Source organism: Hypanus sabinus, chromosome 18, assembly GCF_030144855.1.
Source record: "Hypanus sabinus isolate sHypSab1 chromosome 18, sHypSab1.hap1, whole genome shotgun sequence".
NCBI lineage: Eukaryota > Metazoa > Chordata > Chondrichthyes > Myliobatiformes > Dasyatidae > Hypanus > Hypanus sabinus.
Window position 1 is genome coordinate 22,374,864 of NC_082723.1, and position 25,023 is coordinate 22,399,886.

At 43.9% G+C, this 25,023-nt stretch overlaps 1 protein-coding gene across 3 annotated transcripts in view; it reads left to right on the forward strand.

Moving 5' to 3' along the window:
* garnl3 (GTPase activating Rap/RanGAP domain like 3) overlaps positions 1 to 25,023 on the forward strand; it is a 457,411-nt gene that overhangs the window by 403,760 nt on the left and 28,628 nt on the right. For all 3 annotated transcript variants that reach the window (XM_059993840.1, XM_059993839.1, XM_059993841.1), the window contains 6 exons: positions 2,431 to 2,600; positions 3,922 to 4,080; positions 10,699 to 10,765; positions 14,153 to 14,260; positions 15,546 to 15,664; positions 18,566 to 18,704. In XM_059993840.1, the coding sequence (XP_059849823.1) occupies positions 2,431 to 2,600; positions 3,922 to 4,080; positions 10,699 to 10,765; positions 14,153 to 14,260; positions 15,546 to 15,664; positions 18,566 to 18,704 (762 nt within the window). The remainder of the gene's footprint in view (positions 1 to 2,430; positions 2,601 to 3,921; positions 4,081 to 10,698; positions 10,766 to 14,152; positions 14,261 to 15,545; positions 15,665 to 18,565; positions 18,705 to 25,023) is intronic.

Here is a 25,023-nt window from a genome sequence, read left to right on the forward strand (position 1 = left end):
CACCATAATGTGTCATTGTAACTGGTTTATCACTGTCACTTTGTTTTGCCTGCCGTCCGTGCAGATCATTTCACCACATCAGTACAGAATATTGAGGCAGTAGAAGGGAAAAGCAATCACAGGATGTAGGAAGCAGCGTTCTTGTTACAGCGAATGTACAGTACAGGCAGACAGTGTAGTACAAAGCCAAGACTGCGTCGACTGTGAGATCAGGAGTCCATCTTACTGTGCAAGAGGTCTATTTAGTAACAGCAGGATGGAAACCCTCTTTGAGCCTGATAGTACATGTGTTTCAGCTTTTCTACCTTCTGCATGATGGAAAGGGGAGGAGGGGGGTTGTCTGCAGTGGGAGGAGTCTTTGATCATGTTGGCTGCTTGTCCAAGGAACCTCCAAGAGGACCATAACTTTCAGAGCTATGCTGGCTGGAGGTACGGCTTTATGCTTTGCCCCTTTGGAGGGTCACCCATGCCAAACAGGTCAAAGGGTAGAGGCCAGACGAAGAGTGGTCCACTGGTCCTCCAGGTTTGGGGGTTTAGCTCAGGGCTAACAGCCATGATTGGTAAAGTAAAATTATTATGGAAACAGCAATGAAGAATCCTTCTGCATCTGAGAGTGATGGTATTCCTGAGTCTCCACCCGGGACTTGTGTGACTGACAGTAGTGAAAACCGAGAGGAAGCTACTGACATGAGGAAGGAATCCCTGAACACCACCAGAGATGGAGGACCTTCATTGCTGCCCTGAACGCCCGAGGTGTAATGGGCAGTAAGTAAGTTTTCCAAGGTGGAAGTGGAGATCAGTGATTTGGTAAGTATTCCAGGTATTAGCCATGAATTCTGGCCATAGAACGTAATGTGTCTCAGTCATTGAGTTGTAATTGAGCTTAAGTTAGTATTGTTACGTCCGTAGCCCCCTCCTTTGTGAGAATCGCAAGATCACTGATGGATTGGGTCAAGGGGCGCAGGAAATGGGAAAAGAGACGTGCAGGCTGGCTCATTTCCCCGGCGATGTAAAGCTACAGGACATGGCCATTGTCTCTTGGAGACCAATTTGTGGATTGAGCTACTATACTACGTGAACGCCCTCAGGCAAAGTGGGCTGGTTGAGGGAGAGAGTGCACACCCCCAACCTGATTGACATCTACGACCCTGCGAGTCAGGATAAAAGAGGGTCTGTAGGAACAGTCCCTCAGACGCACCAGAAGAAATGTTAAGCGACCACGTAACAGCAGGAAGTCATCTGAAGGAGGCCATGTGCGTTCAGTTCCATGGCTGGAACCACGGGAAACAGCTTTTAGCTAACAACGGGGGAATCCGCTCCCCTGACTCAACGGATTGGCATCATAAAAGACCCAGGCAAGTTTAAACCGCATCGCTCTTAAACCCAACAACGCTGCAGCTTGAACGAACTGATAGTGACTGTTATCTTTTCATCGGACAATACATTATCCCCTAGACAATGATAGAGCTATTTCTTATTGGTTATTGTTATACCCGCGCTTTAGATTTAGTATTGAGGACGTATATTATCTGTATGTTTGCATTAATCTTATTTTTGTGCCCTTTATCAATAAATACTTTTAAAAATAGTACCATCAGACTTCAACGGACCTCTCTATCTTTGCTGGTAAGTGATCCAGTTACAGGATTTCATAACAGTATACATAGTCTTGTTTGACTGGCATAGGAGGAGGCTGTTTGGATGATCAAGCCCATGCCGGTGTATAACTAACTCCCCACCCCTCTCATTAACTCTTCCTACCCAGACAATTTGTTCTCTCTCGTATTCCCATCAACTTCTCTTTGAATCTTTCTTCTTCATATTAATCTGAGTCCCTAAAGTGAGTTATTTTATGTATGCCATTTAATATGATAAGTGTATCATAATTCCATGTTTTCTAAAATGGTAAAATTTACAAATGTTTCTGAGAATTCACCTATTTAGATCACATCAGCAAGTCACAAATTTTATTTTATTCTGTTAGTAGTTTGAAAAAAGAGATAAATGTAAACACAGGACATTCTGCAGATACTGGAAATCCAGAGTAATACACACATTGAAAATCTCCACATTGCACATTTAGACGGAGACGTAACGTAACGTAAAGATTTTTACTCCTCATGTATGTGAAGGATGTAAGCAATAAATTCAATTCATTTCAATTCAAATTTACAGAATGCTGGAGGAGCTCAACAGGTTAGGCGGCATCTACAGAGAGGGATAAAGGGCCATCATTTCGGGAGAGGGCCCTTCATCAGGACAAATGTTTTGCTTTTTGCGCTTCTTAGCTTGCTGGCTGTAGAAATGCTTCAGTGGTACTGGACGCCAGGAATCCCTTTCAACTGACAGCAGACCAGAGTCAGGAGAGGGACTTTCTGCTGGATATTTGCAAGCCGATTCACTCAGGGTCTCTTCTTTTTCTTTCTGCAGGCTGTCATTTGTACGCCACTAACACGCACCACAGCAGCGAGCTGCGTATCGTGGTGGCTATTCGGAACAAGCTGCTCCTTATCACGAGGAAAAGCCTCCACAGGTCCGACAGCTTTCCCAGCTTGCAACCGTCTGCGGAATCTCCTGTTGAAGAATTCCAGTATATTAGGGTAAGCTCCAATAGCTGGAGTATAGCTGGGTTTGCATGGGGCATGGTAGCATAGAGGTTAACTTGCCAGACCAGCAACCAGAGTTAGGACTATAAATCGACCACACTTGCAATATTGTGTTCAGTTCTGGTCACCTCATTATAGGAAGGATGTGGAAGCTTCAGAGAGGGTGCAGAGGAGATTTACCAGGATGCTTCCTAGATTAGAAAGCATGTCTCCTGAGTATAAGTTGAGTGAGCTGGGGCTTTTCCCTTTGAAGTGAAGGAGAATGAGAGGTGACTTGACAGAAATGTACAAGATGGTAAGAATCATAGGTTGAGTAAACAGCCAGACACTTTTTCCCAGGCTGAAATAGGTTATACGAGTCTGCATAATTTTAAGTTGATTGTAGAAAGTATAGGGGGATGTTAGAGTTAAGTTTTCTACACAGAGAGTGGTGGGTAAGTGAAATGCCCCGCCGAGAGTGGGACATTGACCCCATGACCACTACCTCACTGTTTTTTTATTTCCTATTTTTTTCACTATTTATTTAATTTAACTATGTAATATATATATTAAACATATAAATTCTGGGGAGGTCTCTCAATGTCCTCTTTGATGCAGTATCCTGGGATTATATTAATCCTAGTGAACAAATGGGGCCTGTTTTACCATCCCGTGAAAACTGGTATCTCTAGCAGTGTAGAATTCCCAGTGTCAAATAATGATCTGAAACTGTGAAGGCCCAAGGTTCATCATGAAATGAGCTTTTTTAACCTAAAAAATGAGTTAATGTAAGTACATTGAACAATGAAATAAAAATAACTCACCTACCACAGTGATAATTAACAGCTCTGCGTACCTGGAGAGAAATATCTGCCATAAATCTTTTCTCTGTTGATCAGAATGCATTCAATCTGATGGAAGCTAAGTTTAAATGAGGACTACCTTCTTCTAACACAGAGACCAGTGCATTCAAGCCTCTCTGTGGGAATAGAGCATACCCCTTAAACTTCCCCTCATTATAATGTTGGAAGAACTTTGCTGGCCTTTAAGACCATTCCGCCCACCAAACCTATTCTGCCATTTAGTAAGATTATGGCTAATCTGACATTCCACAGTTCTACTTTCCTGCCCTTTGACTCCCATCGTTGCCCACTCACTTAACCTATCTATATCCCTTTGCAACCTCCTTATACCGTCCTCATTATTTGTTTTCATTCCAATCCCTTTCCCCATTTCCCTTTGACTTCATGCTGGGAGCACACGTGATCATACGGCCTTTCCTCCCTGCTTCCTGCTTCTCGGTGGTAGTCATCTCGCCCTCTGCTTCTGCCCGCAGGAAATCTGCCTGTCTGACCCCCCAGTCGTAATGACGCTCGTGGACGGGCCAACGGGAGAGAACGACAACCTGATCTGCGTCGCCTACCGCCACCAGTTTGACCTGGTGAATGAGAGCACAGGCGAGACCTACAGGCTGCACCACGTGGATGCAAGCAAGGTGAGCAAGACAAGGGGAGAGACTGAGAAAACCCCTCGGCCACCTCTGAATCATATTAAATATCACGGAAAAAATGTTTGTCTAAACTTAACAATGGGGCAGAGCTATTACTACCGACCTTACAAAATAATTAGTCACATAATGCATTAGAACGCAAATCAGTAGCTGCGAGCTAATTGAATTTGCCCCATATCGCCTGAATAGGGGCATTAAAATACAAGTAACTGAGGTGAGTATCGCATTTTAGTTTTTTTTTATTCACTATCTGACCAAGTCTTGCTTGCCAAGTATAATTCAATATGAACCAAGCTTTAATTATGTTGGAGGCCTGTAATGTTGTAAACAATCAGCAGGTCAATCAGCATCTGTGGAAAGAGAAATAGAGTTAATGTTTAAGGTGGACGATGGGTCATCCAAACTGGGAATGTGGGAAAAATCATTTCAAGTTTTAGAAAGGGGGGTTGTAACTGGTTTATTATCGTCACAAGTACCAAGATACGTACAGGGAAAGGCTGTGTTTTACATGCCATTCATACAAATCAAACTGTTGCAATACCAACAAAGTCACTGGAGAGGCATGGCTGGTAGATTTAAAAGTAGTCTTTTATTCAACAAAATTAGACACTCTCTGGAGGAAGAGGCCTCCTAGACCCTATATTTCATATGCTACAGATCAAATGATTATTCTATAGTTACAATGTTTCTACAATGCTTCCTTTGAATTACATATAATTTTCACACCTCCTTCTTCACACCCACACTCCAGCTGCCCAAAATGAACGTTAGTCAGCATTGTCTGGTTTTCAATTAACTTATGTCCATAGCTCCGGGAAACTATTGACCAGGGCTGCATTTTAAATTTAATCTACAATCCATATTCAGGTCTAAAGATTAGTTGCTAAAGTTAGGATTTGCTATAATATGCACTAGCACATTCCAAATATAATTACATCAATTTAGTACAAAAAATGACAACAATGATGAGGTAGATTGAGAAAGGTCAGCCATGTTCGAATGGCCTAGCAGACTCAATGGGCCTAAATTGGCTTCTGTGTCTTATGTTCTAATAAAACAGCTTATACAGTCTTATAAGGAACAGCTTCTTTCCCTCTGCCATTAGATTTCCAAATGGTCCATGAACGCCACTTCATTATTTGTGTTTTTTTGCACTATTTATTTATTTTGTAATTTATAGATTTGGGAAAAAAGACTGTGATAATTCACCTTATCTGTGCCCCTCATGATCTTATGTACAGTACCTCTACAACATGGGTTCCAGCTTTCTTCCTGCCATGGACCTTACAATTAGCCATGGACCCCAGGTTGGGAACCCCTGCTTTATGAGGTCATTTCTAACCCCATAACCACACCTTACAGCACCAGCTATAAGATCGAGTTCAATCCCTGCCTGTACGTTTTCACTGTGACCGCATGGGTTTCCTCCAGTTTCCTCCCACAGTCCAGAGATGTACAATTAGAGTTTGTGAATTGTGGGCATGCTTTGTTGGCACGGATGGGGGGGGGGGGGGGGCCTTAGCATCAGTTGCACGCTACCCAGAAAAATCCTGACTGATTTCATTTGATGCAAATGATGCATTTCACTATTGTTTTGATGTAGATGTGATGAATGCTGTCGCAGGAAAGCAGCATCCATCATCAAGGACCTCACCATCCAGGCCATGCTCTCTTCTCACTACGGCCATCAGGATGGAGGTAGAGGTCGCGCACCACCAGGTTCAGGAACAATCATTACCCTTCAACTTCTCTCACCTCAGCTTTGAGCTGATTCCGAAACCTATCGACTCACTTTCAAGGACTCTACAACTCGTGTTCTCAATGCTATTTATTTATTTCATTGTTTAATTTGCACAGTTTGTCCAGTTTTATGCACTGCTGGTTTGTCAGTCTTTGTATGTAGTATTTTTACTGATTCTATTGTATTTTTTGTTCTATTGTGAATGCCTGCAAGAAGATGAATCTCTGGGTAGCATATGGTAATAAACTTACTTTCAACTTTGAACTAATCTTTCCATCTGGGCTTCCTAAGCCCTTCCGTTTCTCTCCCAACCAGATTGCATGAAGATATAGATTCTGTTACTGCTTCTACCCAACAGCCAATACAGCTCTTTTGTCTCCATGGTTACCGTTGACGGTCATCTGGGAGCCGCAGCTTGTGATTATGAAGTGATCTGGTCTCTGCTTTAACGTGTTGGGAAAGCCTGCTGTTTGGCTCGATGTTGCTCCCCTTTGACTCCGATACGTCAGATACTGCCCTGCCTCCTCCATTTCCATGGCAGATGCTCACAGCGTTTATTATTACAGTGGCCACCAGCAAGAGCTGGTGTTCCTCTGGGGCGGAAATTAGAGGGAAACTCTCGAAGTACGTCACACGTCTCATTCAATTACTGTATACGTAGTAAATGTTACAAATGGCAAAAGTGCCTCTCATTCTGCCCAGGAGCTAAATTCTTTGTTAGTCACTTTTTTTTCTGGCAAATGATCACCACCAGCAATAGTGTGTAAATTCCCTTTGGACTTGGTGTGGCAGAACCGAGGTGAAATGAGGCAGCAAGCCCATTACCAAGAGAGATGAAGACCCAAGATTCGACTGATTTATGCACCGTGCCGAATCGGAAAGGTCAGGTGCAGGCCAAATCGATGAGGCATGGACCAGACCCCGGAGCGTTCTGAAGCAACAGAAACTGATGTTTGGACAATGATTTAGGCATTGGGTCAGATTGAAAAGATCAAGGTGTCAGGGCCCGAGGCAAGGGATAGGCCGATTCAGATCACTGCTCCACGTCGTTTACTGGGCTCTGTGCAGAAGTGAGGGTCCATGGACAAGCTCTCCTAGTGGAATTCAGTTCAGAACGCTGTTCGTTTGCTTTTATTGTTTGCATGATTTGTTTTTTTCCCTCTCCCTCTGCACATTGGGTGTTCGACAGTCTTTTTTCAAAGCGTTTCTTTGTTTCTTGGCTGCCTTCACAGAAACGAATCTTAAGGTTGTATAATGTATACGTACAGTACCTTGATAATAAAGGTACTTGAACTTTAAAAATCCATGGCAACGTGCCTGTGTGTGGTGTTTTTAACCAGAGCTGGTCATTGATTTCTGGGGGGGTGTAGGGGCACAGTGCACATGGTTCTGTCTACGTGGACTGTGCTGAGGGTGAACGGTCAGAGAGCTTCGGGTTCTGAGGAGGGAACGTCACCTGTGCTGGTCTAATAACATAGTCGCAATTGCGAAGAAAGTTCACCGGTGCCTCTCCTTCTTCAGGAGGCTAAATATATTTGGTTTGTCTCCTTTGCCCGCACAAGTTTTTATCTGTGCACTGCAGAAAGCATCCTATTCAGATGTATCACAGCTTGGTACAGCAACTGCTCTGCCTGTGACCGCAAGAAAACGCAGGGAGTTGTGGACATGGCTCAGTGCATCGTGGAAACCAGGCTGCACTTCTTGCTGCCCCAGTAAAGCAGCTGACATCATGTAAAACAGAACCAGTCACCCTGGACATTCTCTGTTCTCCCTCCCTCCCTCCCTCCCACCAGGCAGAAGATCTAGAACCCTGAAAGCAGGTACCGCCTGGCTTAAGGAGAGCTTTTATCCTGCTGTTATGTAGGAAGACTAGTGAATAGCCTCCAACCTAATGGCATGAGTATCGACTTCTCCTTCTTGTAAACAAATTCCTCCCACCTCTTCCTCTGCTCCCTGCTTCTGGCATGTTGCCTCATCTCACCTGCCTGTTGCTTCCCCCCTCCTTCCCTTTCTCCTGTGGTCTGCTCTCCTCTCCTGTTAGATTCCTTGCTCCTTCCCACCCACCTGGCTTCCCTTATCTCCCTTCCAGCTAATGTCCTTCACCTCCCCCCCCCCCCCCCACCACCTCAGTCCCGCAGAGGGACCTCGGCCTGAAATTTCGACTCATTATTCCTCTCCAAAGATGCTGCCGGGCCGGCTGAGTTCCTCCATCATTTTGAGTGTGTTACTCTGGATTTCCAGCATCTGCAGAAACCTTCCCGTTTATAATTTAATGTTCTCTTTGAACTCGCAATCTACCACATTGACGCCCTTGCACCTTGTTGTTAGTAACTGTAACACTTTATTCTTCATTCTGTTATTGTTTTACTTTGTGCCAGCTCAATGCACTGTTGTAATGATTTGTATGAACGGAATGCAAAACAAACCTTTCACTCTATACACGTGACAATAATAAGCCATTTGCCTCGTGGGGTGGAGTTGTTGGCAGCTCTTGGAGATCAGGGACTCCACTGTTTTGAATGTTCTGGGCGGATTTCTGCATTTACTGCTCTCTTAGGAGGTCCCTGACTCAACCTGTGTTTGCACAAGTGAGTCTAACCTGTTTCCTTGTGCTGTCTTTATCCCAGTGGGACCACGGAGGGTTGAACAGTCGCAGCCGTTCATCGATCCAAGTGCCACATGCCTCCCGCTTTCTTCTAAAGTTCTTCTCCACCTCCTCCTGCTAACAGCGGAGGGGTGGGAGGTGTGGATTTCCTCAGAGCAGCTCTTGTTCTGAGTGTTAAAATCTTACCATTCAACACTTTGCCGGTCCTCAGACTTCAGAATTTGTACGGTAGTTTTCTATTTCCTACACAGTGATCACAAGTTCTGACTCCCGGCACAACACGCAGGCAGCTGGAAAAACTCAGTGGCAGGAAAGGAATTGTTGACCTCTCGGTTCGAAACCCTAATTCTTCAATCCAAAACGTCAGCAATTCCTTTCTGGTTTGACTGTGATTGAAGTCACGGGAGAGACCCTGAAGCTGGTGATGAAGAAGTTTTATCGTGACGACTAGGCATTTGTTTGGAGACACTCGTGGTCTCACAAACTCAAAGTACCGTTGAGGTCAGTAGGTGGTTTAGTACTAGTCACAACCGCATCATTTACTTCCATATTTGGGTTGGATTGCATATCTGTATTGGAGAAGACACCCCCAAATGTTCAAATAATATGGCTGGGACAAACTAATTGCAAACTTTCCTGAACTTAGGCCGTAAGACCATAAGTTATAAGAGCAGAATTAGGCCATTTCGCCCATCAAGTCTGCTTTGTTTCCCTCTCAGCCCTAATCTCCTGCCTTCTCCCCATATCCCTTCATGTCCTGACCAATCAATCTCTGCCTTAAATATACCCAATAACTTGGCCACCATAGCTACATCTGTCAACAGATTCCACAGATTCACCACTCACTGGCTAAAGAAATTCCTCTTCATCTCCGTTCTAAATGGACAACTGTCTATTCTGAAGCTGTGTCCTCTGGTCCTAGACTCCCCCACCACAGGAAACATCCTCTCCACATCCACTCTATCGAGGTCTTCAACCATTCGAAAGGCTTCAATGAGGTCACTCCTCATTCTTCTGAATTTCATCCCTCCTGATTAGTTAGTCACCTGTGAAGAAGATGGCAGAGTTTGTCATCGAAATGTTGGTTATAATTGATGCCTGTACTTGGCTTGAAGCTGGAGAACAGCTTATTCACCCTAGATATATATTTTTGCCTAAGTTATTTGCACAATACTGTAACTCCAGAATATTCCCTATCATCTTTCCCCAACAGATGCTGCTCAACTCGTGAGTATCTCCAGCAGATTGTTTGTTGCTCCAGATTCCAGTGTCTGTGGTCTCCTGTCACTCTGTTATGAGGGTCATGATTCATATTTGATTTTTAACTTTTCTCATTTCAGAAAATATGTTAACTGCTTCTCCCTCCACAGATACTGCCCAACTTACCGAGCCTACCCAGCCATTTTTGTAAAATTCATTGTTATTTCGACCAGGGGTTCCCAACTTGGGATCTATTGACACTTCTGTTAATAGTAGGGGTCCATAGCATAAAAAAGGCTGGGGTCCCCTGATTTGGAGATACTGTGCTTCTGGCCCACAAGCCCAATTACACCCTTTGCGACTAGTTAAGCAAATAACCCGCATGTTTTTGATATGTGGGAGAAAACCAGAGCACCCAGAAAAAAACCATACAGTCATGAGGAGAGCATACAAGCTCCACACAGATAATTGTAAAATTGAACTTGTATCATATGTTCTCTATTAATATTAGCTATGCTATTCTACCATTCCTGGTAGTAGAGAATGGTTACAATCCATCAACTTCAAGTTTTTTTTTTATTTTCTTCCTTTCTTCCTTCCATCCTCCCATCCCTCCATCTATCCGGCGTAGAATAGGCCTTTCAAACTACACTGCCCAGCAATCCCCTGATTTAACCCCAGCCTAATCACGGGACAACTTAGAATGACCAATTAACCTCTTGGTACGTCTTTGGACTGTGGGAGAAAACCAGAGCACCCGGAGGAAACCCACATGGACATGGGGAGAATGTACAAACTCCTCACCAGCAACAGCGGGAATTGAACCTGGGTCATCGGTACTGTAAAGCACTGAGCTAACCACTACGCTACCAAATTGCTTCTGGACCTAGCACATTTTTACTTCAGATTTTCAGCATCTTTACTTACTTTGCTTTTCAATGACTGTGGAGGAGAATTCTCTGAAACGGTGGACCTAGCTCCCGTGTTTAGAAGTTAAGACTTTTCATACTTCTTGCTGACGTTAAGCATTCTGATCCCTTACTCATTCTGATTGCAGGTTAGTTTTGTGGCAGCTATTGATGTATATGAAGATGGCGAGGCTGGACTCCTTCTCTGTTATAACTGTAAGTCAAACATTTCATCCAGTTGCCTGCATTTATCAGGAATCTTTTATAATTTATCTAACTTCCTCAAGGGTTCATTTCCCATTTTCCGTTGTTCTAGATTATATGTTCTTTCTTGAGGTTGGATGGGATAGTGTCAGGGAAAGTGAGGCAGCCACTAAAATAATGTAGCAAGTCCTGCGTCTCAATTTTTACTCAGATGCTCCTTGGTGATTGATTTGCCTCTCCATGCCATTGCTGGGCAAGCTGGGCTTTAGACTTGGACTTTAATCACTCTCATAGCTCCTGATGCCTCAGGTAAGGTGCATTGAGGTCGCAGAGTGCCCTTGATCATAAAACTTCAAACAATACAATACAGTCCTGGGCCTTCAGCCCACATTGTTGCTCTGACCCTTTAAACTACTCTAGGATCGATCTAACACACTCCGTCTCCCATGGCCATCTATTTTTCTTTCATCCATATGCCTATCCAAGAGTCTTTTAAATGTCCCTAATGTATCTGTCTGTACCACCAGTCCTGCCAACACCTGTCAGTTGTTACGTGAATGAAGTACTGGTAGAGCTGAAGCAGTCTCTTTTAGAGCAAGCATTTTATATGCCAAGGACAATTCCATATTTACAATGCTTCCTTTGAATTACATGTAACAGTCTCAAATGCCTGGACCTTCCCACGATCACACCTCTCTGTTCCCACCTGTATTACAGACACCCAAATACACACAAATGATGAACTTAAATCAGCATTTTCTGTTCTTGCAATTTAACTTACATTTTATCTGCACTTTAGATCTAATCCACAATTCATAATTGAATCTAAAGGCTAGTGTCTGAAGTCAGTTAAAGTTACTTGCTACATGTGCTAACCCCAGAATTCACTCTGATACTGTCATGCACCCACCACTCTCTGTGTGAAATCCTACCTTGTAATGACTATTCTTTTCAGACCCTTGACAGAGTGTGTTTACTTGCCAGTGGGATGTTAACAATTAAAGCATTAATCACTTCTCTTCATTGCCATTTTCTTTTCCCACTACCTTTACAGACTTCTTCCCTTACATGATAAATCTCTAGGCATTAAAGTATTTTGAGCAAAACACACAAAATGCTGGAGGAATTCAGCAGGCCAGACAGCATCTATGGAAAAGAGTACAGTCGATGATTCGGGGCAAGATCCTTTATCAGGAACGGTCTCGGCCAGAAATGTCGACAGTACTCTTTTCCATAGATGCTGCCTGGCCTGCTGAGTTCCCCCAGCATTGTGTGTGTGTGTGTGAGACTGTGTGAGTGTGTGTGCATGTGAGTGAGTGTGTGTGTGTGTGTTGTGTGTTTGGATTTCCAGCATCTGCAGATTTTCTTTTGCCTGAAAATATTTTGAGGTTATCTTTGTAGATCGTTAACAAAATAAGTATTAAACAGTTATTTTCAGTGTTTTTAAAACTGTTTCCGTGAATGTTGATACCATAAAATTTAAAAATTTAACAAGCGATTTCTCACCTCCCAGCTCTGTCTATCTTTGTGGTATCATCAGCACCCCAGGGCACCTTTTGATTGCAATTCTCCTGTCATTAGACAATGGTAAACTACAATAACTATCTTATTTTAGACTTCTGCACGCGGTTATTTTGCTGTACTGTGAAAATTAAACCTTATAGAGTTTTCTACTTATACATTTATATTCAAATGCTTCCGTTGTCTCCTACTCAGCTCTGTGATCTCCCTTTAACCCTCTGGGTTACCTGCATTCCTTCAACTTGGGGAACTTGATCACACCATGTTTAATCGACCCTCTAATGATGGCCTTGTCTTCAATTGACGAAACAAGCTGCGAGAGTATACCACAACAATCCTCTCCACCTCTCTCTCTGGCTTCAGATGCTGGATAAAACCTAATTCTTTGCCCAAGTTCTTGGTCACCGCCACTAAAGTTACCTAGGCTCATGCAGCATAGAAACAGGTCCAACTTGTTTGTGTAAACAATCATGCACCTTCTTTTCCTTAATTCCCTACAGCGTAGGAGAATGAGGGGAAATTTGATACAGGTATACAAATTATGGGGTGGTCTTATGAGTAGCTGGTACATATCACAAGCCCTGGTTATGCAACCATTGGTGCCAGGCGGACAATCTCTGAAGAGGATTGATAATGGCTGGGGTCAACCGTCTTGTAAAGACACTGTCCAGAAGAAGGCAATGGCAAACCACTTACATAGAAACATTTGCAAAGAACAGTCATAGTCATGATGAACAGACAAAATTATGAGGGGTATAGACGGGGTAAATGTAAGCAGGCTTTTTCCACTGAGGTTGGGTGAGACTAGAACTAGGTCAACTATTTAACAGGGGTGCGAGGGGAGCTTCTTCACTCAGAGGGTGGTGTGGAACGAGCTGCCAGCAGAGATAGTGGATGTGGGTTGGATTGCAACATTTAAGAGAAGCTTGGATAAGTACATGGTGGAAGGGGTATGGAGGGCTATAGATCAGGTGCAGGTGAATGGAACGGGACAGAGTAAAGGTCTAGCATGGACTAGATTGGCTGAAGGGCCTGTAACAATCTACAGCTCTATAAGGCTCAATTATCAGATTGTGTTTAAAGTGTTCCTGTCTGGTGCTGAGGCACATTTTGCTGCAGTAAGGATTCTATAAGGATGAAGGTTGTGATTCTGTTGATCTTCCTCAGTTCTGTTATGAACCATATACCAAGGGAGTTCTAATTGTAACTCATTGAAAATAGTCTCACTTCTCCTGGTGTTATCAGGGCTTTAGATGTTACTGGCTTTTCCTCACGTCCTGAACAGAATTTTAACCAGTCTAAAACACAAGAGATTCTGAAGAAATCTTAAGCGACACGCTCAAAGTGCTGGAGGAACTCAGCCGGTCAGGCAGCATCTACAGAGGAGAATATGCAGTTGTGCTGCCTGAATGCTCCAGCATTTTGTGGTGTGCTGATCAAGTCCAAATCCTGAATAACTCCGATCAGGAGGAATTTACTGGGCAGTCCATGATAAAGGTTAAGAAAATTGGTAACACTTTCAGTCTGGTCTGTAGTCCTTGGCCTGACGCAGCAGAGTGGCACAGCTGGTAGAACCACCACCTGCCAACTCCAGAGATCTGGGTTCAGTCCTGACCTGTGTGGAGTTGGCCTCCTCATCCAATCCTCCGCTGACACCTCGATGAGGACGGGCAGGTGTTCTCCTGTCCTCCCCTTCCTGAGGTCCACGGTCAATTCCTTGGTCTTGCTGATGTTGAGTGTGAAGGAACTGTGATATAGGACAGGTGCCAGTTGGAGAGCAGTGGTACTTCCACCTTCCTCTGGATGGTAGAGGCAGAAGTTTTGCATTTAATTACATGCCACAACAAAGTGATTCTCTGTTCCTTTGTCGCATTGCAGACGTTTGCTACTACAAGAAGGTGTGTCCCTTTAACGGGGGCTCTCCGTTGATGCAGCCGTCGGCTTCTGACTTCCACTTCAGCTGGAACCAGGTCCCCAACTCGATAGGTATGAACACCTTTCACCCCAGGATCCTTGTTAATTATAAGCTGCTTCACATTGCAATTACTGGAGATTTTCTAAAGATTGTGATATTGTTTTTTTTATATATGTTGCTTAGCAATTGAATTGGCAATGCATGAAAGCAAAGTAATTAAACTTTGAGATGAAACTTTTTTTTCAGTGAGCAGAGTTACTGAAATGGTTGCACATATCACTTGATCTCAGCCTTGTGAGAGTTTGTTGGAAGATCCAGGGCTCATTTGCATGAAAAGTGCTCTATAATTAAAAAGTTATTATTTTTATTTATTTTTTCTCAGCTGAAGCTCACTCATTTCTCAATTGCTAGGACATTTTGGACTATTCTGGTGGTGTTTTGTATTGCTGTGTAGCCTTAATTGTTTAATGCTATTGTGTAGTGCCTTTGGGATGGCACCAGTCGTAGATATTATACAATGTATACCCTGTTCACACTCCAGAGTCCTTCAACTTCCTCTCTTAATTGTGTGTGTGTGTGTAAGTTGTTCTTCCGTGTTTATTCTCTATCATTGTACTCAGACAGTTATAAGTTTATTATTATTATTACTGTTTGGCAAGTATGGGACACAGGGGGAAGCACAGTGTCAGCTCAGATTAAGACAGGATCCTTACAAGCCTGGTTGCTCTGGCTACAAGGATGTAGAGCCTCCGGAAGACATTGCCCACCTCTGGTGACTGTTGAGGCTCACACTGCTCTATTTCTGCCACCACTTTGGTAAGCTGGCCGTGTTGGGCATCTCTGCCCACCGGGGCAATCCCCCCGACCCAGGTGGTCCATCCACCCGGGTAACTCCACCCACCCACACCAAGTAGAAGCCTTGGCCGCTCTATTCAACCTACTTCAGTGACATGACCCCCAGGGATAGATTTATCCCCAGTGGGAAAGGCAACCGACAAACAAGTGGAAAATGCTCTCGTGGACAAACTGACTCCATCTCTCCCCACCCAGCTCCTCAACGCTAAAACCACCCAACACCCCACACTGACGCATCATAACACCCTGCTGGAGCCTCCCTCTTCTGACACCTCCCCATAGCCTCACATTCCCTCCAGGCCCCTCCGCCAGAAACTGCGAGCTCCCAGCATGAGATCAGCCCACTCTCACTCCCGATCCTGGCATTTCGGGGTTTTCCAGAGGAAGGAACCTCACACCCACACTGTGACTCTCCCCCTGCGTTTGCCTGCTTCGGTCAGGAGCGACGAGACAACCAAGAAGCCTCCAGGTAACGCCTTTGCTGACCTTTCTTTCCCACAGTCTGTGCGTTTCCTTACATCTTGGCCTTCACCACCGACTCCATCGAGATTCGGCTGGTTGTGAACGGAAACCTGGTGCACACGGCCGTGATGCTGGAGCTCCACCTCACCGCATCACAGGTAGGAGCAGCCGGAGCAGACCATCTCTCCATATTCGGCTGCATACTTGGGGACAACGCAGCGTTACAAAACACAGGGCAGCTGCAATCAGGCAGATACTTCATTGTCGGAAACTTTACCAAATGATTCAAGTGTATTTACAAATGAAAACATCACAGATGCGCGAGGTTGTGTTGCTCCATGTGTTTGTGTGTGTGTACGTGAACACCACGTTCTTCCTGTGTGTGTACAAAATCTTTATTCTTGCTCATTCCTGTATGTACATACACATTTGTGTGAGTAAACCATGTTCATTCATGTGTGCACACACATATATTATGTGTGTGCCAACTGTGTTCTGTGTGCACAAACATTATACATCTGTGTGTTCAAGCACCATGTTCATTCACATGTCCGAATGCATGTACACACGTTTATGCATGTTTGCTTGTGTCTGTACATATGCATGCTGTTAAAACCACACCTGTTCATTGGAGAATGCCGTGTATTTTTGATAGTGAATAAAAATTAGTAATTTCTGCTAGTCACATTTAGGAGCCAGAGCTGGGAAACTTTTCCAAATACTTAGCCTTCTAGAAACTCCATGCTGGGATCCGCGATGTGTAGCCCCACTCACCAGCTGCTGTATCCCTCATGCTCAGACCTGCATTCAAACTAGTCCCAACCTGACACAACTGCGGCCAATTGGAGTCAAACCTGATCCAAATGTGGCCAGTCGGAACCCAAGCTGACCCACTGGAGCCAATCAGAGCCCAACCTGATCCAGCTGTGACCAATCAGAACCCAACATGACCTGACTGCGGCTTGTGGGAACCCAACCTGACCCAACTGAGGCCACTTGGAGCCAAACCTGACCCAAGTACAGCCAATCAGAGCCCAACCTGACCAGACTATAGCCAGTCAGAACTCAGCGTGACCTGACTGGCCAATTGAGACCCAATTGTGGCCAATCAGAACCCAACTTCTCTGTGGCCAATTGAAACAGGACCCAGCCACTATCAGTAAATATAGCAGAAATCTGTGATGGTGGTTGGGGACCTAGACAGTGTTCTCACTTGTACTTTTGTAGCAACTTCAAGTTTGAATTGCTGTTTTCTAGCTCCTGCCCATCCTTAATCACTCAAAGGTCTGCAAATCCAAAGTCATCCAAAATTCTGCTGTTTTTCTCCTAAATCATATTGAATCCTACCATCGCACCACCTCTAAGCTCATTGCCCATACACCGCTTCACATTTACACACCACCTTGCTTTTAACATTTTTACCCCTGCTTTCATGCTCTTCCCTGTCCTTGCTCTTCCTGCTTCTGTAACCTCCCACCCCCCCCCCCCCCACAACTGAGACCTCTGTATCCTTGCAATTCTGATCACTTGACCATGCCCCAAAGGTTTTGTTTTTTTAATTCAGCTTGGCACCTGTACCTTCTGCTGCGGTGTCCCCAGGCTCTGCAGTGCCCTCCATAAATCTTTACGTTTAAAATGGTCCCTGAAGCCTTTTGGCACGATCAAACTTTTGGCTCAGTGACAGCTTCTAAACTGCCACTGTGACGCCTGAAGAAGGATTGTGCCCTGAAATGTCAACTGTTCGTTCATTTCCATAGATGCTGCCTGACCTTCTGAGTTCCTCCTGCATTTTGTGTCTATCCTTATGACTACTGAACGGTTTTCTTGTATGATAAGATGGACTCTTGACCTCATGATCTACCTTGAGATGACCTTGCACCTTATTGTTTACCTGCACTGCTCTTTTTCTGTAGCTGTTACACTTTATTCTGCATTTTGTTATTGTTTTACCATTCTCTGCCTCAAGGCCCCGTGTAATGATTGTTCTGTACGAGCAGTATACAGTGCAAGCCTTTTAGTGTACAGTATTGTGTGTATCTGACCATCGTAAAACAATTTTATTTCTACAGTCTAATTATCTGTCCTAATATTTCCTTATGTAGTGTCAGAATAGTGCCCTGTGAGACACCTTGGAACATTTTATTACATTGAAGATATTGTATAAATGGAACCTACTGCTTTAAATAACAGTTGCAGACAATCTCTGTCACATAAGTGTTACTGGTGTTCATCAATGTTACAAAGAATGTAAAAATAATACCACAGATGCTGGAAACCTGCTACAAATTGATTCTGTACAGAATGCCCATTTGGAACTATTGCGCCAGGGAAATCCAGTGTGGGTGCACCCTTGTTGTGGGAGGGATCATACCACGTATGGTCTTCATTAATCTGGAGATTGAGTTCAAGAGCCACGAGGTAATGTTGCAGCTCTATCAAACCCTGGTGAGACCACACTTGGAACATTCTGTTCAGTTCTGTTGCCTCATTATAGGAAAGATGTGGAAGCTTTAGAGAGGGTGCAGAGGAGACTTACCAGGAAGTTGCCTGGATCGGACAGCATGTCTTAGGAGGAAAGGCTGCGGGAGCTGGGGCTTTTTTCTTTGGAGTGGAAGAGAATGAGAGGTGATTTGACAGAAGTGTACAAGATGATGAAGTATAGATGGACATCCAGTGCCTTTTCCCCAGGATAGAAATGGCTAATATGAGGGGGCATACTCCTCATTTAAAATGATTGGAGGGATGTTAGAGGGAAGTTCTTTATACAGCTAATGGTGGATGTGTGGAACACATTGCAGGTGTGGTGGCAGATGTTGGTTAACATCATGGGCAGAAGAGACTGTTCTGTATATAGTTTCAGCAGATCAGGCTAAGGTCAGTCGCTTCTCCTCTTGGCCCGAAATGTTGACTGTTTATTCATATCCATAGATGCTGCCTGACCTGCTAAGTTCTACCAGTACTTTGTGTGTGTTGCCCTGGATTTCCAGCATCTGGAATCTCTCGTGTTTATAACTTACCCTGGGGGCTGACTGTTGTTTCTCCCCTCTCTCACTCTCCAGTCAGACATCTACTTCACATCTGCTGCTGCTTCGATGAATGCAACTTCCTGTGGCAGTTCAAAGGAGGCGAGTTTGCAAAGTTCTCCACAAACACCGACAGGTCAGGAGATGCCAGTCCTCCCCTCTTCTCAAGGTGAAGGTAAGCACGAACCTCCAGATGGCTGAAGACTCGATGGGATTTAAATCTGGAGGAATAAGAGTCATTTGTAGTTCTCTGCTTTTGTTAGACTCAAACAGAGGCTTAAGTGTTCGAAGTACATAAAAATTACCATATACTACCTTGAAATTAATTTTTCTTGCAGTTATATACAGGGGGGAAAAAGAAATTAAATAAAATTTATAAATTTATAAATTTATTTTTACTGAAAACAAACACTGACAAGTAACCTATGTGCAAAAGAAGTCAAGCTTTGCAAATAAAAACCATACTGAGAACATGACTTGTAAAGAGTCAGATCCAGATTCATTTATTTATCCGATGTATGTTGAAACATACAGTGAAATCCATTGTTTGTGTTAACAGCCCACACAATCAAAGGGTGTGCTGGGGGCAGCCCACAAGGTTTGCCCCATATTCCAGTGCCTGTATAGCATGCCCACTGTACTGAACTCCTTACACGTACACAACGCAGCTCCAAGCCAAACTCCACTCAGCTGAATACAGGGGTGAGGATGTAACGTCTAAGTTCCAGGTGCTTTATTGGGCAGCACTCACACATACAACTGAATAAGATTAAAACTGAAGGACAACCAGAAAAATACTGTAAGCACTTAATGCAGCAGACTTATGATGATTAAGTCTCACATTCCTAGGAGGTTAGGAATATATAAAGCCCGGACTTACATGTAAAATAAACAAATATTATATACAATGAGTATGCAAAGTTTTAAAGTATGCGAGAAGATTAATATCATGTAAGCATTCATAGTCAAAGTATATTTATTATCGAAGTATGTACACTAGATACAACCTTGAGATTTGTTTCCTACAGGCAGCCACAAAACAAAGAGATCTGAGAGAAACCGTTAAAAAAACTGTCAAACACCCAACATGCAGAAAAAAAAATGCAAACAGTAAAAGTAAGCAAATCGCATTCAGAATTGAAGTTCACGAAAGTGAGAGCAATGAAGCTAGCAGCTGATTCAGGAGCCTGTTAGTTGCAGGCTGAAGTCTCAATTCAGCTCAGAGATGAATAAACCTCACTGAACAACAGGCTGAACCAGCCTATCCTTTGCCTCCAGTTCCAATACCCAGACCTTTTCAATCTGGCTTGGCACTTAAATCATCCAGACCTTGGGTTATTCCTTGCTTCAGACCTGGGCCCTGCTGCTTCCATTTACTCTTGTGCCTGGGCCCCACTGCCTCGATTCAGCCTGTATCTAATCTTCCCCAGTCCACCCAGTGCTTAAATCCATCAAACTTCGGCTCTTTCCTTGCATTAAATTACCAAGGCTAGTCAAAAACTACCTATAATCGGGACTAAATTTTTTACATACAGTTAACAAAATATTGCTCAGATAGCATTCTCCTTTCTGAACACTTACAGACGATTTTTATGGTGTGAGTGAAAGGGTTGTGTATATGTGCTTCAAGCTGACCAAAAATAAAATGCTGCCCTCCTGACATGGTCCAACTGAATTTCAAAATTAAAGTTGGGAGAGCTATCCAAATAAGAGACAGTAGGGCTATATTTCAAAATAAAAGGCTGAACACCCCCCACCTAGCATCTATAAAGATGCCACAAACGGTTAACAGAACAGGTTACAAAGTTCAGCCCCACTTTATCAGAAGGAGAACAATCTCAGACACTGGCCTGAAGAACTTCTTGCTTGACCCATAAGATATAGGAGCTGAAGCAGACCATTCGGTCCATCTGCTCTGCTATTCATTCATGGCTGATCCAACTGTCTCAGCTCATTAATGCCGCTAGATGCTTCCATGGATTCGGTCACTTCCACGTGAGCAGCTTGAGTGCTCAGGTAGGTAAAGAGCACTGCCCATCGCTTGCTGTGAGTTTGGCCTATGTCTACTAAACACAGTCTGTCCAGACCAGCGTATGTGAAGGGTGGAGAGGTACTTAGTTGCCCCTCTGGAAAACCTGACATCATTTGCCTTTCCATTTCGTCCATCAGCTTGCGACAGGTGGTACGGTCATGTAAAATGCTACCTACGCGTCTCTTGCCTCCAATCAGCCATCTACTGCCCTTGCAGTGTGTTGTGTACAAAGCTAGGCAGGGAGCTAAACACCTTCTTAAATACCACCTGAGCTGAAGCTTTCTTCAGGGTTTTTAAATGGGAAAACTTTGTGAAACTAACGGAAGTTAAGTAAAACTTGTATTAAATTTGAAACAGAATTGTTGCACACTTGAGTACACTAATATTGTCGATTATTCTCACGACCAGCATTGAACATGCAACATTCTATAGCTAGCCGTGGACCCTAGTGAGCTCGAGACGCAACAATAGCTTAATAGCGATGAGCAATAAACATAATACTTCCTACAAGGTATATCTTCTAACTGTTTACCAATATTAACAAGCTCAAGACTAACAAATATTGCTGTTTCACGGGCAAATAAGAAGTGGATGGAGATAGATGTCTTTCTCCCATGTGTGCTTCAAGTCAAAATCTCAATTAACCCGTGCAGGAAGTGATGTTAAAAAAAGCTCAAAAACAGGAAGTGATGTTTGTACAAAACAACCAGCACTTCTCGAGGCAGAAGAAGACATATACCAGCAGTTGTAATGGTCCCTTCCATGAATGTTCATCCTTGATGCTCCACCTGTCGGTGATAGTGCCAGGCAAAATAATGGGGTTCCCCTCTGAGCTGCCCAAATCCACTTGCTTTTTAACAAAATAAGGGGATTCCTCTCTGAGCTGAACAAATCGACTTGCTCTTTTGCATAGTAAGAGGGTTGCTCCCTAAGCTGCTCAAAACCATTTGCCTTTTTAACAAAATGGGAGGGATTTCGCATGATGTCCAGTTCTTCTCATTCTGAGGTTTCCCAAGTCCCTTCAAAATTTACTCTTTCTTCCTGTGCTCTTCTCCACGCAAATGATGGTTCAGTTTTGAAATAACTTCAGTAAACCCATCATTCACAGTTTGAGCACGAATTTCTACCCTATATCTCTCACCCATGATTCTTGGAACGTTACCAAGACTGGTTAGTTCCAACTCTGCCATCTCACTTGTCTACATCTCCCGGCTCTCTCAGCGTACAGTCACAAGACGGGAATGAAGCTGGCCGAGTAGCACACGGAGAGCCAATGGCGGTGAATAACAAGCGTCATGGATGAGGGATACCACACACAAACCACACAACGCTACAGGATAGACAAAGCACACAGTTCTCATCACAGTCCATCGTCATTGTGCAGGTCATCAGCAGACTGAGCCTCGCAAAGGCGGAGGCTGTACGAGCACATGCTACCCTTGCAGAGGGAGATCACCATTAAAACAGACCAGTGTTGACTAGGGGCTCATTTGGAAGCCCTGCGTCTTCAGTCAGCTGGAGCTGCTATTGCCCGGGCAGAGATATTGATGGCAGCTGCAGTGCAAGAAGGTGAGGGCTTCACAGTAAAGAGAAAGCCACCCAGCAAGGACACACATGAGTGTATGAGCAATTATGTCAGAGACCAAACTAAATGTCTTAGCCAGCAGTCTGAGTTGCTTGTAACACAAGACAGGATCAAAAGTCATAACACTCCATTCAATTTACCTCTCACACTTCACCTAACCCTTTGGAAAGCAGCAATCAGGGCACTGTTGGCAATGGTCATCCTCCAGTAAGTTGTTCACAGCAAAGTTCAGAAATGTGGCAGGCAGTGGGCTTGTGTGGAGAAGATAATTAGCTAAACTCCACAACTGTATGACCCTCCACCCCAGCAACTTTCTGCAGCCAGTGAGCAGTACAGAAGCAGGGAAGCCTGTCAATAGAGAGGTCATGACAACCCTGCTAACCCTGAACTGAGATGGGTAGATGGAGTTGGTCAGCCTGGGAAGGCAGTCCAGCTAAGAGAGGGAAAACTCTGATTTCAAACCTCCACTGCCTTGCAGCCATACCCACTCATGGGAAAGGCTTTGGGAGTAAACCCTGAAGACAAATACGGAGCTGGAGTCCCTAGGGCAGTCTGACGTTGTCTTCAACCTCACTCTGACAACTCCTGCCACGACACTGGTGCCAAGCTGTGTCGGCCCTTGCCCTTCCCTTAGGCAACATCGGTGGCGTGGAGAGGGGAGACTTGCTGCATGGGCAACTGTCGGTCTTCCATACAACCTTGCCCAGGCCTGCACCCTGGAGAAGACTTTCCAGGTGCAGATCTATGGTCTTGCGAGACTAACAGTTGCCAGACATACATACATACAAACTAAGTAGGAAAGGAGGGTGGTTTAAAACATGGTCCCAGGCATTATCACACTGTTCCAGTGTCCTGTCAATAAGAAAGCTGCTTCCTCTTTGCAAGATTGCTATGACCCATCTAAGGCTTGCTGGTCTTGCCTTGGCAACCCAGAACTTTGACCAACAGGCATCAGACCCCTAAAGAGCATCACTTCACTGGGCACCTTGGGTTGCCAGGGGACCTAGGCTCACATAGCATAACATACAGTATGACGTCCATTTAAGGTGAGTGGAGGACTGTTAAAGGTAAACGTTAGAGGTAGGTTTTCTATTCAGAGAATGGTAGGTGCCTGGAATTCATTGCCAGGGTGCTAGTAGAGGCTGATACAATAAGATATATACAAGATACTTCGATTGGCACCTGCTTGGAGGAAAAATGGAGGACTATAGCTTGTGTAGAAGGGAAAGGTAGACTGTAGAGTTACAGCTCATTGCAACTCATTTTACCCTTTACAACTCATGTTCTCAGTATTATCTTTATTTGTGCAGTTTGTCTATTGCACATTGGTTATTCATCTCTTTGTTTAATTATAGTTCTCATAAACTCTATTTCTTTTTTCCTATAAATGCCTGCAAGAAAATGAATCTCAAGTTTGTGTCTGATAACATACTGCAGATATACTTTGATAATAAATGTACTTTCAACTTTGAATAGGTTTTTTAAGGTCAGAAAGGCCCCTATGGTTCTGGACAATTCTGCATTCTATGACCTGAGTGGTGAATCTGAACTCTGGGTCTAACAGATGATAGGTCGCTGGTCATTTTTTCTTCTGGATCCTTGAAGGGCCAATTGAGGGTCCATCTCTTGCTCTTCTCCCATGTCCCTGCAAACCCTCCTCCTTTGGATATTCAGCCAATTCGCCTTCAAAAAAAACTATTCCTAACTTGAAGAGTTTTGGATTCGCTCCAGGATTTCACATCAGGAACACAGTCTGACAACACAGAAATGCTCAGCTGGAAATGTAATCAAAATGTTGAAGGATGATAAAGATATTTTGCTGATTGTAATTGTACTTGAAGAATCCAGCTGACAGCAAAACTGTTGCCAGTCTCTGCCAAATTTGCTGCCATTTTGGAGGGAAAAGATGTTTATCGGTGTAACTGCCAATAGTATAATGCCTTGTCCTGCTTAAGTTCCAGTGGGATTCCAAGGCTGCATTCCCATTCCTACAACATAGCAACCAATTTAAAACCCCATGCTATTCCAAAACAGCTGACTAATCAAATGCATCAGACATTTGAATGTAATTATATTGTGGGAGTCTATCTGTTGATCTATCATCTATCAATTTATTTATTTATTTGCAATGCATTGTGGAACAGGTTCTTTTGGCCCTTCTTGCCTTGCTGCCCAGCAATTCCCTAATTAGCCTAATCAGAGGACAATGCAAAATAACCAATTAACCTACCCACTGGTAAATCTTTGGATTGTAGGGGTAACACCCAAAGTAAACCCACAAAGTCAAGGGGAGAACATACCAACTCCTTACAGGCAGCAGTGGGAATTGAACCCAGGTCGCTGGTACTGTAAAGCGTTGTGCTAACCAGGATGCTATTGTGCCACCCCATGTGACGGCATTGTTTGTAAACCCGTCTCTGTAACCTAGGGATGGCTTGTAGAGATAATTCCTGGGTTGTGTAAGGGTTCTCTCCCTAAGAATGTTCTATAAGCTGACTTCTCGGTAAGTCAAAATTGTCCAGTTTTTAACAACTTGTTAAAATATGTGCACGCTTACTATATAACCCTTTTGGTATGGCTTTGGTATCTCTGACTCAATCATTCTTGAATATGGTTTAAATTTAATTTGCACTTCCCAGTTTAGACTGTCTGTGAGTGAGGATTGTGGGGTGGGGGTGGTTATGATTTTAAGGTGATTGAGGAAAGTATGTGGGGGGGGTGATGTCAGAGGTAAGTTCTTTACACAGAAAGTGTTGGCGTATGGAATGCACTGCTGGGAGTGGTGATAGAGGCAGATCCATTCGGGGCATTTAAGAGACTCTTATTTAGGCACATAAATGATAGAAAAATAGAGGGCTATGTTAGATTGATCTCAGA